The 16122-nt window shown below is 20.5% G+C and overlaps 2 protein-coding genes across 2 annotated transcripts; both read left to right on the top strand.

The window, feature by feature from the left end:
• Nucleotides 1-3223: 3223 nt before the first annotated feature.
• SRAE_1000163700 (Hypothetical protein) lies at nucleotides 3224-4099 on the top strand (the record flags this gene model as incomplete). Its single annotated transcript, XM_024648617.1, has 2 exons — nucleotides 3224-3665; nucleotides 4050-4099. The coding sequence occupies 2 exons, from the start codon at nucleotides 3224-3226 to the stop codon at nucleotides 4097-4099; spliced, it is 492 nt and encodes a 163-aa protein (XP_024502577.1).
• Nucleotides 4100-8663: 4564 nt separating this feature from the next.
• SRAE_1000163600 (Immunoglobulin E-set domain-containing protein) lies at nucleotides 8664-16018 on the top strand (the record flags this gene model as incomplete). Its single annotated transcript, XM_024648616.1, has 7 exons — nucleotides 8664-8838; nucleotides 8886-9298; nucleotides 9491-9542; nucleotides 9858-10104; nucleotides 10163-10499; nucleotides 10547-11026; nucleotides 11072-16018. The coding sequence occupies 7 exons, from the start codon at nucleotides 8664-8666 to the stop codon at nucleotides 16016-16018; spliced, it is 6651 nt and encodes a 2216-aa protein (XP_024502576.1).
• Between the last annotated feature and the right edge of the window lie 104 nt (nucleotides 16019-16122).

Genomic DNA, 16122 nt, shown 5'->3' with positions numbered 1-16122 from the left:
CGGAAATAGGTTTCCGATTAATTTACTATAGACAATAAATGTTACAAAATTGTTATAATTTATATAAAAAAAAAGTTGAATATAATAGTGGGATAATTTACATAATGTATAATCTTTCCATCTCAAAATACTTTTTAAAAGTGAAAATAAGTTATCACTGGGTAATTTATATTACTGAGAAGGAAATGACAGTTTGGATTTCTCATTTATTGTCATATTAAGAATATTATATTTTTGTTCTATTATAATATTATCCTCTTTTATTCTTTAAAAATAGAAATCTAAATATTTTGCCATTATCGCTGGCTTATTTTAAAGTTCTAAAAGATAATGTTTATATTTAAATGTGATAAAGAAACGTTGTTTTAACATTAACAAATTTTGCCATTTATTTCAATATGACTTTATATAGTATCTTTTTTATTTAGAATTATAAACGATTAAGTTAGATTAAAATCAATTTCGTATTCTTCTGATTAACCTAAGCTTCAAAATATTTTTACTCATCCATATTATAATTCTTTATTATTTATAATATAAAGTTAATAGTTTTTAGATAAATTATTAAAACTATTAACTTTAGTATTATATTATACTTTTTAGTAAACTACTATATATGTATATATATTATCCTTAAGGAGATCTATTGTTTGCCTTCCGTTACCATTATCATATAAACTTTAATGAGCCATTATTTGAACTCATTATTAATATTCTTATTGATGCCATATTTTATGAAGGCCAAAATAATCTTTTTTTTTCTTTACGGCATCGCTTTTCTCACCTTGGCCCACCTTTTAATTAACGTTTAACTTTAATATATACTTACATTTTCATTACAATACTATTTGCTTTTCATATTTTGTAAATAACTTTATGCGTTTAATCTTTTTTAATATCTTCAAGTTTGGCAAATGTATCACATTTCTAGTTATATATTTTGAGGATCATAAGCAAATTATTTTAAAAGCATATATGATATGCCACACCTGCATATGTAAATCATTAATCATTAAACTTACTATATATGTATATAACTATATATTTTTTTTTTCTATTTTATATATAATATTTTATCTATAATATATATATATATATATATGATATTATATATTTATATCTTTTAAAGAAAAAATATGACATTTTAAGCATATTAAAATGGTATTTATTAAGAATTTTCATTACTTAATTTTATATGCACTTCACACATAAATATTGGTGAATTTATAATTAACCATCAAAATATCCTGGAGTTATTATATATAGTTGGGAGATAATTTATTTTAAAGCAACGAGGGAAATAAGAAAAATTGGTTATTTTAGTTAATACATTTTTAAAAATTTTATGGTAATGGTAAAGTTCTTGTGATAAGACATTTATTTTATGACTTATTTTAAAAAATCTATTTAATTTTACCCAAACATTATTTATAATAGTAATAAACATTTTTTAAATTTAATAAATAAAATAGATAATATATTGAAAGTACACAAAAATTAATTTCAATTTTTACATTTATTAAAAGACAGTTTGAAATCTATTATAAATACACTTTTTTTTTTAATAATCTTATTGCATTTTTAGTATTGATATAATTGCTTTTTATCATTTATTCTTTTATGTTATGTTTATATCATGACATACTATATAGTTACTCCAATTAAATAGGGTATCTTTCAACAAAAGGCCCCATAATTTGCACTTTTTACTATTCTACTTTTAGTCCCTTTTTAATTGCTTCCTCAGTTAATATTCCTTTAATTTTGTATAATAAAAATAAAAAGCCAACTTGATTCCAATGACTTATAAAGTAATTCGTCATCTTTATCTTTAAACATATTTTATTGTATTTTTCAAATTTAGTTTCTTTTTCTAATTAGTTCTTAAAAATAATATTATTTTATGTGTAACTTTCTTTATTCTCAATAAATATTATAGAAAGTGGATAAAGAAAAATTGTAAAATTTTCTTTAATCTTTCATCTCTTTTTTCAATTTTAAAGTTAATTAAGATTATCTTACTATATTTTACTTAAAAATAAAAGAGATAGTAGGTATTATTTTACAATTTACATAATAATATTTTTTTTTTTTTATATATAAAGAAAATATTTTTTGATCATTAATTTTATAATATAATAATTATTAAAATATAAAATAATCAAATTTATTATCACACTAAATAAATAATTCAAATATTAATTCAATGTATTATGTTATTTGTATTAATAAGCCTTGTCCTAAAAATGTTTTATTTCTAAAAAGAATGTTTTTAAAATAATACTTAAAAGAAAGATGTTATCAAATTATTTTTAAGAAATTTGTAGTAATCAGTTTGTCTATTTAATATAAAATTTGAAAATAAATTTTATTATTTAAAAGTAGCACTTATTTAAGATTTTACTTTGAAACTTTTTATATTTTAGTTTATTTTTATAAAAGAACTACATACTATTAATTATATGGCAATGGCATTTTAAAATTTATGTTGCACCTATCATCAAATATTTTTGACAAAATTTTAAAAATGCATATATAAAATGAATTTTGATAAAACTTTTCAAGTATTTATTATTAGTTATGTTTAAAATATTTCATATATTATAAAGTTTGTATTTTTAAAAAAAAAAGTAAAATATATAAATATTTAAAACTTTTTTTTTAACAAAAAAAAATTAAATTTTAAATAATAATCAATATAAGATTAATTTTAATAAATTTTATTTTCCTATTTTTATATCCTTTTAATCCTTTTCTTTATTTGTATTCAAAACCTTTTTATAATTATACCATATTTTTTGATCAGCCACGCCTTTACTGCCACTTAATGTCTTTAATTCTCGATCATTTAATTGTAATAACAAACTCTTCAAAATTTTGTCCAACCCTTCTGTTATTCTATACTTTTCTCATTAAAAGATGGACATTATCAAGACTTGAAGCATATTATCACTACAATTATCCTCATTTTATATGTACTGATACTTTTTAAGATAAAGACATTGTAAATAAAAATATACCAAGTATATGCTTATTAGTTTTTATTTTATACAATTGCGTGACTTTCTTTTTTTTTTAATCATGATTTTCTTTTATTTATTTATTTTTTTTTAATTTATATATATTTCAGAGAGTTTTTTTTTTTTATTTTATTTTTCCTTAAACGGTCAATTAATAAAAAAAAATATATATATATTAAAACTTAATATTATATTAAATTAAAATGTTTTCAATAAAAAAATTTTTAATTCTTGTTACATTATCTATTGTCATTTTATTGGCAAAATGTAATACGATAGATGATGTTGAGAGTGCAATAGAAAATTCTGTAGAAAATTTTGCTGGAGAAATTGAAAATGTCATTGATTCCTATCTTACTGAGAGAGATTTTACTGATAATTGTCGAGAGATAGCTAATGTTGGTGGTGATAATCAATGTCAAATTTTTAATATGTGTTGTTCACCAACAATGATGTTAAATCCCAATTTTGGTGATATGTGCCAGGAGGCTGATCAATCAAATGGATGTAGAGTTACTGAACAGGGAATATTTATGCAATGTAAAGCAAGGAAATGTAATAAAATGAAACCAACAACAACCACAACAGAAGCCCCATATTCAGAGGAGGAAGAATCATCTAATAGTAGTTCAATTATTTCATTAGGTAAGTATATTGTCGGTAAAAAATTACCCCTCAAAAGAAAACATTGTTACTCAATGTTCTTTTACAACATCTTGATTGTGCTAATCACTCTAGTGTGAAGTGCTTTTTGAGGTACTTAAGTAACAAATTTTATTCTTTAATTTTTGAAAGAAATCATTTGTTCCGGTCATTTGTAATTAACTTATTATACTAACTCTTTTTATTTAAACATGTGATGTATATGACCTGGTAATATACACCTGACTAAGCATGTGTTGTTAAAAAAAAAGACTAGATTAAGTTAAATTACATGCAATATCTAATCCTCTTTTTATCTTCCATTAAATTTCTTTTAATTGAGGATAATTCATTAAATTTTAAAGATTAATATGAATTGTATTTCAGGATCAGGTATTATTTTTACTTTACTATGCCGTTTTGCTTTTCTTTCATAATTTGAAATATAATGATCTAATGTCATAATGGTAAGTTAAAAATTTTATATAATAAAAAAAAAATTTTAAGCATAATATAGTTTATATATTTTGTTAAATTTACATATATATAACTTTATATTAACCTTAAAACAATATTTTATATTATGGTTTTTTTTTCATTAAAAAGTTTAATGTTTTAATTAATAAATTAATATGTTATTCTTTTTAATAATAATTAATTGTCGGTATATTAAAATAATATTTTTATCAAAAAGCTCTTTTATTAAAAAGATCTTAAAATTATCAAATAACAGTGTTTTATTATTAATTAACTTACTGATAGAAATGACACTATAGATGTTTCTATAGAAAATTATTAAAAAGCCGCATTAATCAATTTACTTTGAGGTGCTACCATTCGTGAAGGGCACACTGACAACCATAATTAATATTTTTTTAATATATAGTGTAATAATTAGATAAAAATTATACACATTATTAAAAAGTATATTTAAAAAAAATAAACTTTTATACAGTTGACATGATTAATTTTTTCTAATAAACAAAAGTAATAATAAAGTATAATTATCTATTTTATAACACCTGTTTTATTTTTAATAATATTACAAACGCAGCTGAGAAAATTAATAGTATCTGTAACTTGACCTAGCATTTATTTATTCTATGAAAATATTTAGAAAATTTTTTTATAAAAGGTAAAAGTTTGTTGTTTTTTTTTTAAAAAAAATAGAAGTTAATTATCTTTTAATAAGAAAAACAATTTACTTAATAATTGTAGATTAATTATGTTTATAATAAATAAAAAAAAAAAATTTAAATACTTTTAATATCTTAAATATAAATAAATAAAATAATGAAACTATATAATTTGTTTTTTAGGCAAATAAAATATTCAATTGCAGATATTTTCAACAACATCTTTTATATCATCAAAATGATTATTTTAAATAAAAATGAGATTTCAAAATATTGGAAGATTTTACTAAAGAACAACTGTTTTCTTTCAAACGATGTGCTTATGTAAAATTTTATTTTTTTTTTATCGTTGCTTTATTATGTAAAACAATTTTTTTTTGTAATTTTAAAGGTTTTTATTATAATAATAAATTTCATATTTTATATTTACTCATAAATATATTTTTTTTTATAACATACATCTTTAATCATAGAAGAAATAAAAATTTTAAATAACTCTCAATAACATTGTAATTATTTATAAATAAAACGAAAAAGGAAAATAATTAAGAATTAGTTATGTAATTTCATGAAACTTACAAATAAAATAACAAGATATATAATGTATTTCAAACATACTCTAGAAATATTCTTTTAACAAACATTATAAATTTTAGTTGTCCCTTGAAAAATAATTTTATTTACATTATTTTTAATGATAGTTTATATATATTATTAAAAACAGACAAAAAGGCATTTTAAAAATATAATAAAAAATTTTTAACATTATAATAATAATATCAAAAATATTTAAATATATATAAAGATTAAATATTTTTGCCACTTTAAAAGTTTATATGATTTTTTAAGTGTTTTTAATATATAAATACATTAATATGCATTAAAGATTAATAACTATATGACACAACATATAATTTTACCTATGCCAAAATTGGTTTTAACTTTAACTTGTATTTACATTTATTTTATATAACTCTTTTTGATAAAATATTTTATTCTTTTTTAACAAAAACCATTTGATTATTTCATTTTTTTTTTCATCTGAATGACAACAATAGATAAAATATAGGCATGTTAAAACTTTTTTTCTGTGTCAAAATTTATAAATACTTAATTTGAGATGCATTAAAAATATAAAAAAAAAAACTTATGTCAAAATACTTTTTCTCGGCTAATAAATATGAAACTAAATATTTTACTACAAATAGTAAAAAAAAAATAAAAATATATCGCTCTTTTTTTCTTTTTATCTTCAATAATAGTTTTATATATTTCTTTTTTCTTTTTTTTTTTCAATTACATAAATAATTTTATTAAATATTTTGGGTTAAAAAAAAATATCTGAAATTCTAATAATAGATAATATTCATTTTATTTTTATTTAGATAATTTCTTTTTACTACACTTTATGAATTTACATTACTACTAATTTTTTTTTTACACAATAATAAATTTTTTAATTCCATTTTAGGATTTTTTTCTTTTTATAATACTAATATTTCAATCTTCTTTTTTTATGCATGTGTATAGTTAATAATATTCCCATGTTATATTATTATTTTTAATCATTTTACTTTTTGTTTTTATATTTATATTTAATCAAAATCATTTAAAATGTAAAATTTTTTTTTATATAAAAAAAAATAAGCTTAAAACCATAGTAATAATTAATTTATAGTATTTTAAAATAAAAATAAAAAAATAAACAATAAGTTTTACATATTTTTTACTTTCTCTCAATAAACAATTTTTCTTTCTTTTTATTGAAGACAATATTATTGGAAAGAGGTATGCCAAACAATACTACTTTTAATACCAAAAATATTTTGTGAAATTTTAATCAAAATTGGAAGTTTATTTTTTTTTTCCTTTTCGTTACACATCATGAAATATACATTTTATTTATATAACAAAGATTTTTTTTTTTTTATAATTCATTGAATTTGTTTGCTTAAAAGCATACGACAAAATAATTATATCAACACAATCATACAATTATTTAATTTCCTTTTTTCTAAAATAAAGTTATTGTGTCTTTTATATATAGTAAAAAGAAAAATTTATTATATATTTGTGAAAATAATTTTTTATATATTATACTTTTGTTTTATTCTCTTCAACCAAAATATTTAATAAGGAGAGTCAGACATTTTAAGCTAGCTAATATTTATATTTTCAAACAAGATCTTCATTAAGTAAGAAAATATTATGTGTAAAAGTTTTCTTATTTTAATTTTCTTCCATTCAACATATTTATTTTTAGTTGAAAAAAAAAAAGTTTTTTAAGTTTAATTCTTTGGTATATATTTTTTATAGCTTAGCAAAAGTTTAATATATATTTTTTTTATAACATTAGTACATATATCTTTAAAATAAAATAATATAATAAAAATGTATATTTAAAAATGATTAGTTATATAATGAGTTAGATTAAATTTTTTAAATTAAATTTATATAATATTTGTTAAAATACTATTTGAAAAAAAAAGAAGAAAATTATCATGGTAATATTTATAAAAAGAAGATTTTTTTTTATAAATATATTATGTTACCTACTTTTATAAAATTTTAAGCTATACTTTCATTATCCATATGCCTTATATTATATTTACATGATAACTTAGAGAATAAGTATTCTTTGATGTTTGTTTTATATCCGCCTAAGTGTGAATTTATAGTAAAGAAAATTATTTTATTTCTTATACTTGGTAATTTAACATTTTTAAATATACACTAACTGATGATAAAAAAAAAAAATAAACGGAAGGAGATTACTCACAGAACACCAATTTGAATACTGATAATTTTATGACTTTGTAAAATGGAATTTTGTAATATCTTTATCTGATAATAGAAATATTATCTTTCTATATATTGTTTAAACATCTTATATTTATTATATCATTCTTAGTAAAAAATTTTTTTTTATTTACATATTTTTTAGTATTGTTAATTTTATTAAATTTTTAAATATAGTATTTATAGATCAAATATTTTATTATTATTATTTGATATAATTTATAATAATAAATTTAATCAAAAAAAAATTATTTATATTAAATTTTGAAACATTTATTAACATTTATTTATTACAAATTTTTTTATTATTTTCTATATTTTTTTTATTAATATATAACTACTTTTACATAAAAACATTTTAATTTATGTATAATATAAATGAATAATCTTTTTTTTTTGTAACAATTTGGTTATATTGAAAAATTGTAAAATGTTAAGAACAACAACAAGAACCAATTTAATGTTCGTAAGACTAATTTTGTTTCTATTGGCAATAAATGCATTTGATATAATATACAAAATTTGACCCCATAATAAAAGACTATAAATTGTTACTATATTGGCAAACTGTTTTTCCAATTTATATATTATTAGATTTCTAAATAATTTAATCCTAATATAAACTTTTATGATATTTCTATTGACATTTTTATATTTTATATAATTTATTTTACAATTTATATTTATCTCTACAATTCCGGAAATATTTTTTTTTTGTCCGGAATTTGTTTTTAAATGAATATATATATTATATATATTTGAAATATAAACTATGCCATTTTGTATGGAAGCACTTAACATATTTATATTTATGTGTAAATATGTCAATTTTTGGCAGCATTTTAAAGATCATTAAATATGTTTCCATATTTTAATTTTTAATTTTATAATTAATTTTTTCCATCATATATTATTTATTTTTTTATATAACATTATTATTTAATGGCTTTTTTTTTATAAAAAAATTATCATTTTTATTTTAGTTCATTTTTGTAAATTATTAAAAAGAAAAAATTATATATATACATAATTATTATTCACTAAGCAATAGAAATTATTAATTATAATGCTATTAAAATTTTTAACTATACTTTTCATCAATATATATTTAATAATAGCTATAAATTTTGATGAAAATATTTTGACTAAAGAAAGTACGGATAAAAAAAATATTAAAGATGAAATATTTTTAAGAACTAGGGATCTTTTTAAAGGATCTCAATTAATTCAAGTTGGTCAAAGTATGTTTAATATAATATATCTATAAATTGTTAAAATTAAATTTAAGGAGAACCATATACAGCATTTATAACAAAAATTACATTACCAAAATATCATTGTATTGATAAGTTAAAACTTAAGACAAGTACAATTTTGACTGGGGCAGAGGATATTGAGATTGTCTTTGAAGATTGTAATGGAAGATGGAAATTAATTCATTATAGTAATCTTAAAAATCAATTTGATTTTTTAAAAAAAATATATGTCAAGACATTTGCCATCCTAAGTTCAAAGAGTATTGCTGATGTGACTGAAGTTTTTGTGGGATTATGTGATAATAATGAAGATATATATAATAACAATGAATATAAAAAAGATTGTCAGGTTCGAAAAAAAAATAACAAACATAAAATAAAAAAAAGGAGTAAAAGATTTTTACAAAATATGGAATCATCAATTAATGTTATTTTTTTGAATGAGGTTGGTAGATAAATTTATTTTTTTTTTTTTATTTTAAATGATTATAATTGTTTTTATTTTTTTATACCATAAGTGCATTTCATTGAAAAAATATCACATTGTAAAAAAAATTTTTTTTTTTTCTTCAATATATTTACCCAATTTTAAGTTATATAAAATCATTTTTATTATTTAATATTTTATTTATTACAGCAGCAAAATGAAAATAATCAGTTATTTAATTCAATAAACTCGACTCAAAAAGGTATAAATTATTGAAAATCACATTTGACACTCACTTTTACACTAATAGCAGTTTTTTTACACATTTTTTTTTTGTTAAAATAATATTTTATTTATATAAAAAGGATAATTGTCAATTTTGTAAATAAATTAATAATTATGAGAAAAAAAAATTTTTGAGTTATGGTAATGAATTTTAAAATTCTAATTATAATATATAAATGAATATTTATATAATTATTTAAAAAAAAATATATTTTTCACATTAAAATTTGAATGGTTTCACTTCACAAATATTATTAAAATTTTTATAATAGATCACTTATTTTTTTTTTAGAAATTTTAAAAAGACAAGTAAATAAAAATGTTATAGAGACATGTGAACCAGGATGGTATGGTGAAAATTGTAATATAGCTGATTGTTCAGGAAAAAAAAATTGTTCTGGTGCTGGTTATTGTGTTAAACCAAATGAATGTCGTTGTATATTAAATCATTATGGTGATGATTGTAGTTTATGTCAGGGACCATATTGTAGTCATTGTGACTATCATTGTGTTCATGGAAAATGTGATATTGTTACCAAGTAAATTTATATAATAATTTTTTATTTTTACTATGTTAATAAATATAATTATTTTTAGAACATGTCAATGCTCTAATTTTTGGGGTGGAAGTGCCTGTGATGTCTGTTTAGATAAAAAGAAATGTTTGACGGAGCCAAAACTTTTAATGCTTCTTCCTCAATCAGGGCCAATACTTAAACAAAATACATTTGTCTTTGCCCATGGGACCGATTTTCCGAAGGCTGACTCATATAGATACTCATGTATTTTTGGAGGAATTGCAACAGAGGGCCGTTGGTTAAGCTCAAATTTAATTCGATGTATGGTTCCACCAGTTTCCCATGTAGGGAAACATTTATTCAATTTAATTCCTCTTAATAGTAATATAAAAATTCAATATTTAGAAAATAGGCCGGTTTGTAAATTATTTAAAGATAAATTTTTTTTCAATTTAATTTATAGATTCATTATACTTTTTATGTTGATTGTAATCCCAATATTTGCCAAGGCAGTTGCATGGGACCAAAATGTATTTGTGGTAATGATAGAAATGGTCTTCAATGTGAAGATATAAATGCTATGTCAAATGAAATATATAATCAAACAAAAGTAAATGAAGAATTAGCTAATGCTTTTGAGGGAGTACCTTATCGTGTTAATGTTCCTATTAATAGTGACTCAACATTGATATCTTTGATGTCGGAAGCAATTAACTATGGATTACGTTTTGATGTTTTTAAAGGACAATTAGTTTGGGAAAATCCAATTGGAAGAAAAGAACCTTATGAAATAAATGTTGTAATGAATCATGGTTTTATAAGGTATTCTTTAAAATGGATTTTAAATGTTAAACCAAGTTATGATGGTAGAATTATTAGTATTAATTCACCAGATATTAATGATATAATAGTAAAAGGTTTTATAAAGTTTTATCTTAATACGGTAAGTTTTAGAAATTGATATATTGATATATTTTATTATTTTAAGAAACCATTTCAAGCACCATTGTTAATTTCAATATTTTCATCAGATAAACAATCTTCTGATACATTCATAGAAATTGTCAAAATAAAATCATCACAAAATGGAACATTTGTCAAAAATTTAGTACCATATGCATTACCAACTGAAAATTATTCTCTTTGTTTAACACATCCTGGAGTTATAGATATTAATAATGGTATATTTTGTGAAAAATCTAATGGATATTCTGAGGGAGTATGGAGTATTTCTAAAATAATCATCAACCATTCTTCATCATTAAAATGTATTAAAAATGAAAATAAAACATTAAGTAACATGATAAAAGGAATTTATAAAATAAAAAGTATAAATTTTGATTGTGCAAATAGTTGGGAATTTGATATTTTATTCCCAAGAGAAAAGATTTCTGTAAGAAAATTAGAATTTAAAGATGATGGAAATACATTAATGGCTGAATTTATTTTAAAAAATAATCAATGTTTAGAGAAAAAGTTTAATTTCATTGGACTTATTTTTTGTCCTAATAGTAGGATGTCTTCAGTTGTTAGGCAAACAATTGAGTGTCAAGAAATTGGATATTTAAGAACCGAACCAGAAAAATTAATTATTGTAGTAAATCCAATTACTAATTTTACTGAATCATTTAGTTTGAAAATTTATGTTTCAGATGAAACAAAAAGAAATGACTTGTTACAAAATATTTTATCTGATTCAAGTATTGTAAAACCATTTTCAATTATAAGTTTAGATGAGAATGATGATTATATTGAAATTGAATTACTTAATGAATCAATTGAAAATATAACTAACAGTAACGGTAATCTTTACTTACCAAACATAGAAAATCCAATTGTCAAAGTACCATACTTTATTAAATTTTCAATAACAACAAGCATTAATTTTAACATTTATTTAAAATCACTTTTAAAAGATAATTTAAAAGATAATAATGAAATAATTGCCACAATAAATATAAAATCTCCATCAAGAAACATATCTATTATTAGAGGTTCTAAGATGAATGAAATTGTTGAATTTAATAATTTTGCCCCTGGAACATATAGTATCTCAATTATAGCATATGGTTACAATGACTATTATAATATTTTAACTATTAATGAAAATATAAAAATGTTAACAGTATTTTTGGAACCAGAATTCCCTTATAAACCAATCATTAGTAATAATGAATATTCAATGGAAAAAATACAAACATATTTAAAAAATGTTCCATTGGTAAGTGTAACACCATCATCCTTAACATTAGAAGGAAACGAAAAATTATTTAAAAAATATATTGAATTACATTATGAAGAAGGAATTGAATCTACCTTTGTTACATTTAATGATATTGATAAAATTTATGAAATGATTACATTAAATGGTAATATATACAAAATTGAAGTTAATTCATTAAATAACACCTCATTATGTTTGGGATGTAAAATAAAAGTTTTATTAACAATTACATTACAAGATATTACTTTTGATAAGGCATATGATATAGAAAAAGGAAAAATAATAAAATTAGATTATTTTGTTCTTATAAGAAGTATCAATTGGAATTATAAAGGATACTCTGATTTATTAATAATTAATAAAAATTCTGATCAAAAACTTAATTTACCATCAATGAATAAATATCATATTATGTGTAATTGTTATGTTTCAACACTACAAAATTGTTTAAAAGATTATCAAAGTGTTTTGGGTTGTTCAAAGAGTTGGGATCGTATACCTGATGAGATAATTTCAATACATACATTTGCAAATTTTATTTTATTAAAAGCAGACTGTGAAAGAAATGGAATACAGATGAAAAAAGTTAAAAAATTACTTGAATGTTTAAATGATATGGAAGAGATGTGTCCAAGAGTCAAAAACAAAAATAATAATCTTGGTATGCATGAAAGTTTTCCCCAACAATTAAAGAATACTTTTCTATCCTCATTTCCTAATATAAAAAGTTTAGAATTACAATTAAGTGAAATTCCAATATTATTTAATCATTTTTTTAATCAACTAGATATTCTTATACCTGATAATGAAATTAGTCAAATTACAGATTTGGGATGGTTTAATAATTTTATTAAGTTTGCCTCAGACTACTCTCATGGTAGTAATGAGATAACTGATCAAGAATTACTACGATTTCCAAATTGGTATCAAGGAAAATCTTTGATATTTAGGTGGAATACTATGAAAAAAGATTTAGAAGGAGAAAAGGATTTGATGTTTAATTTGATGCCAAATTCTACAATATTTGCATTTAAAGATTTAGTTGAAAAGTCAGATAAATTAAAAACTATCAGTCGCCAATTTAATCAAGATACTCCATTTTCAATGCTCAATGAAGTTTTGTATACTTTATTTTCAAATGTAGAAGCTACCACAAGTTTAGTTCCCTCAATTTTAGATAACTCATGCAAATTTAATGATGTTTATATTAAAAATTCTATGGATAAAGTTTTTGAAAATGAAAGTTTTAAGGTGATTCTTTATATTAAATCAAATACTAAGATGAAACTAACAATTAGTGATGTAAAGTTAAACTTAGAGATGAAAAAAATGGATGACTATGACATTAATATACAATTTAGAATAATACCAAATTTTAATAAATATTTTTCTGGAGATAAAATGACGATTGTTGAATGGGTGATAACACCTATGATTATGAGAAGATTAACCAATGAAATAAAATTTAAACCAGTAGTAATGTTAAAATTTAAACATCCAATTAGTGAAGATATATTAGAACAACAATTATCATCTCAAGTTGTTTCAATAATTCCAATGGAATTTGTAAGAATTTATTGGTTTTCATATCCATATGTTATAAATGAAAAAAGTAAAAATCCATCTCGATCATATTCAGCATTACTCTCAATTATGAATGCTGGTTACACTGAATTAAAAAATATAGAACTCAATAATATAAAAGCTTACATTATTTCGGATGACTTTAATAAAAGAATTCCATTTAAAATTGTCAAAAATAATTCATTAATGAAAATACCACAATTGTTGTCTGGTGAAAGTGTTCAAATTCCATTTGATTTTTATTTAGAAAATGCTGATCAAGGTATACTTACAAATTTATCTCTTCAATTGACAACAAGTGGTCGATTTCCTGCTCATATACAAAGTAAAAGTTTTAATATACTTCAACAAATAAATGATAAAAAATTAATCATCTATGAAAACGATTTCTCATTACCAATAATTTATTATGATATAGAACGTAGTCGAATGACACCAATTCAAGAAGTTTCTGTTGAAATTTCAAAAAATGGAACGATAAATATTGAAAGAAATAAATTAAAATACTTAATTTTAAATGTTCAGAAAAAGATTAATCAAAATAGGGAATCAAGATTTGGACCATTATTTATACAACTTAATATATCTTCTATACTCAATGATGTACCAGATCAAATCCAACAAATATCAACTCTATCAAATGGTCAATTAAGACAAATAGATAATGATAATATTTGGTTTAATAGTGAAAAATTAAATTTTGTTGATTTGGAAAATAAAAGTACCAATGAGAAACTACAGTATATTATTGTTTTTGGAAATAAAAAATTAAATTTAAATTCTTCAAAAGTTTTTGATGCATTTGGAAGTTTTCAAAACACATCAAAAAATATTAATAATAAAAGTAATACTATTTCTACTGATAAAAAGTATACCACTTCACCTGTAAGTATTGAAACATTATTTCCAAAAGAAAAAGCAAATACACAAAAAGTAAATTTTGGCAAAGAGTATAATGATATAACATCCTTACCAAATAAAGGTACTTCAAAAACAGTAATACCTGGTAAAATGTTAACTACAAATTTCTATTATAATACTTCAACTTACACAAAAATTCCTAAAATAATTTCAACAGAAACTGTTTCTAAAAGTACACCATATTTACCTAGAGAATTAAATGAAATGGAAATAAATCTAATAAATAAAAAAGAAAACATTTCAAGTATTGATGTAAAGAATTCTTCTACTAAAAATACCACTGGTACATTAAATAAAAACTTTTATTTTTCAACATTACCATCTTCAAATCCATTAAATGAAATAATATCTAGTAAAGTAACAAAAGCACCTAACCAAAATAAAGAAACTTTAACTAGTATTAAAAATTTGAATGAAAATGAAAATATATATTCAAAAAACAATGGTTTTGACAAAAAACCGTCAACCAAATTTTCATCTTTAGAAAATTCTACAAACAATCAAAGTCCTTTTAAATTTATTCCAACTTATGAAGTAAATAGTCCTGAAAAACCCTTACTAAGTTTGTCAACTAAAAAACCTATTAAAGAATTAGAATTTTATGAACATTTCACTACAACAAATTCATATTTTATCAGTTTAGCAAATAATCGTAATGATACGATAAAGAATACTTCAGGCAGTCTTTCACCAAATAAATCTACAACAATTTTAACATTTCCGGAAAATGGTCTTCATCCTATTGGTCAATTACTAAAAGATAGTACTAACGGAAAAAGTAGTAAAAAATATAAAACAAATACAAAAGCAGAGACACTTTTTCCTTCGAAAGCTATGATCACTTCAACAAAATCATTAGATGTATTTGGAACTACAGTATCACCGGAAAATAATTTTGCTTTTAAAAATTCAACACATAAATCAAGTATAGTCACATCAATCAAAGACGCAATTCCATTATCCTCTACAACAACTACAAATGAGTATTTCAATACATCTAATTTTGTATTTACTCCTTTTGAAAAAACTAAATCTGGAGATCCCAATGGAGTTTTTACTAAAGATTATTTTAAAAATGTTGCCTATAAAATTCAAAATAATCCTAGAGAAACTATACAAATGGCTTGTAACAATAGGAAATCAAATCCAATATGGCAAATAATTTGTGATTTAGATAAAATCTTTGAGATAGAATCTAATTTGTAAAATTTAATATTTATATATACATAAATATATTGTTATGTTTTTTCATAAAAAAAATTATTATTATTATATGCAAATTTTGTAAAAATTTTTTCTTCACATGATAA

This window comes from Strongyloides ratti (genome assembly GCF_001040885.1).
Source record: "Strongyloides ratti genome assembly S_ratti_ED321, chromosome : 1".
Lineage (NCBI taxonomy): Eukaryota > Metazoa > Nematoda > Chromadorea > Rhabditida > Strongyloididae > Strongyloides > Strongyloides ratti.
This window is presented reverse-complemented; position numbering and strand designations above follow the sequence as displayed.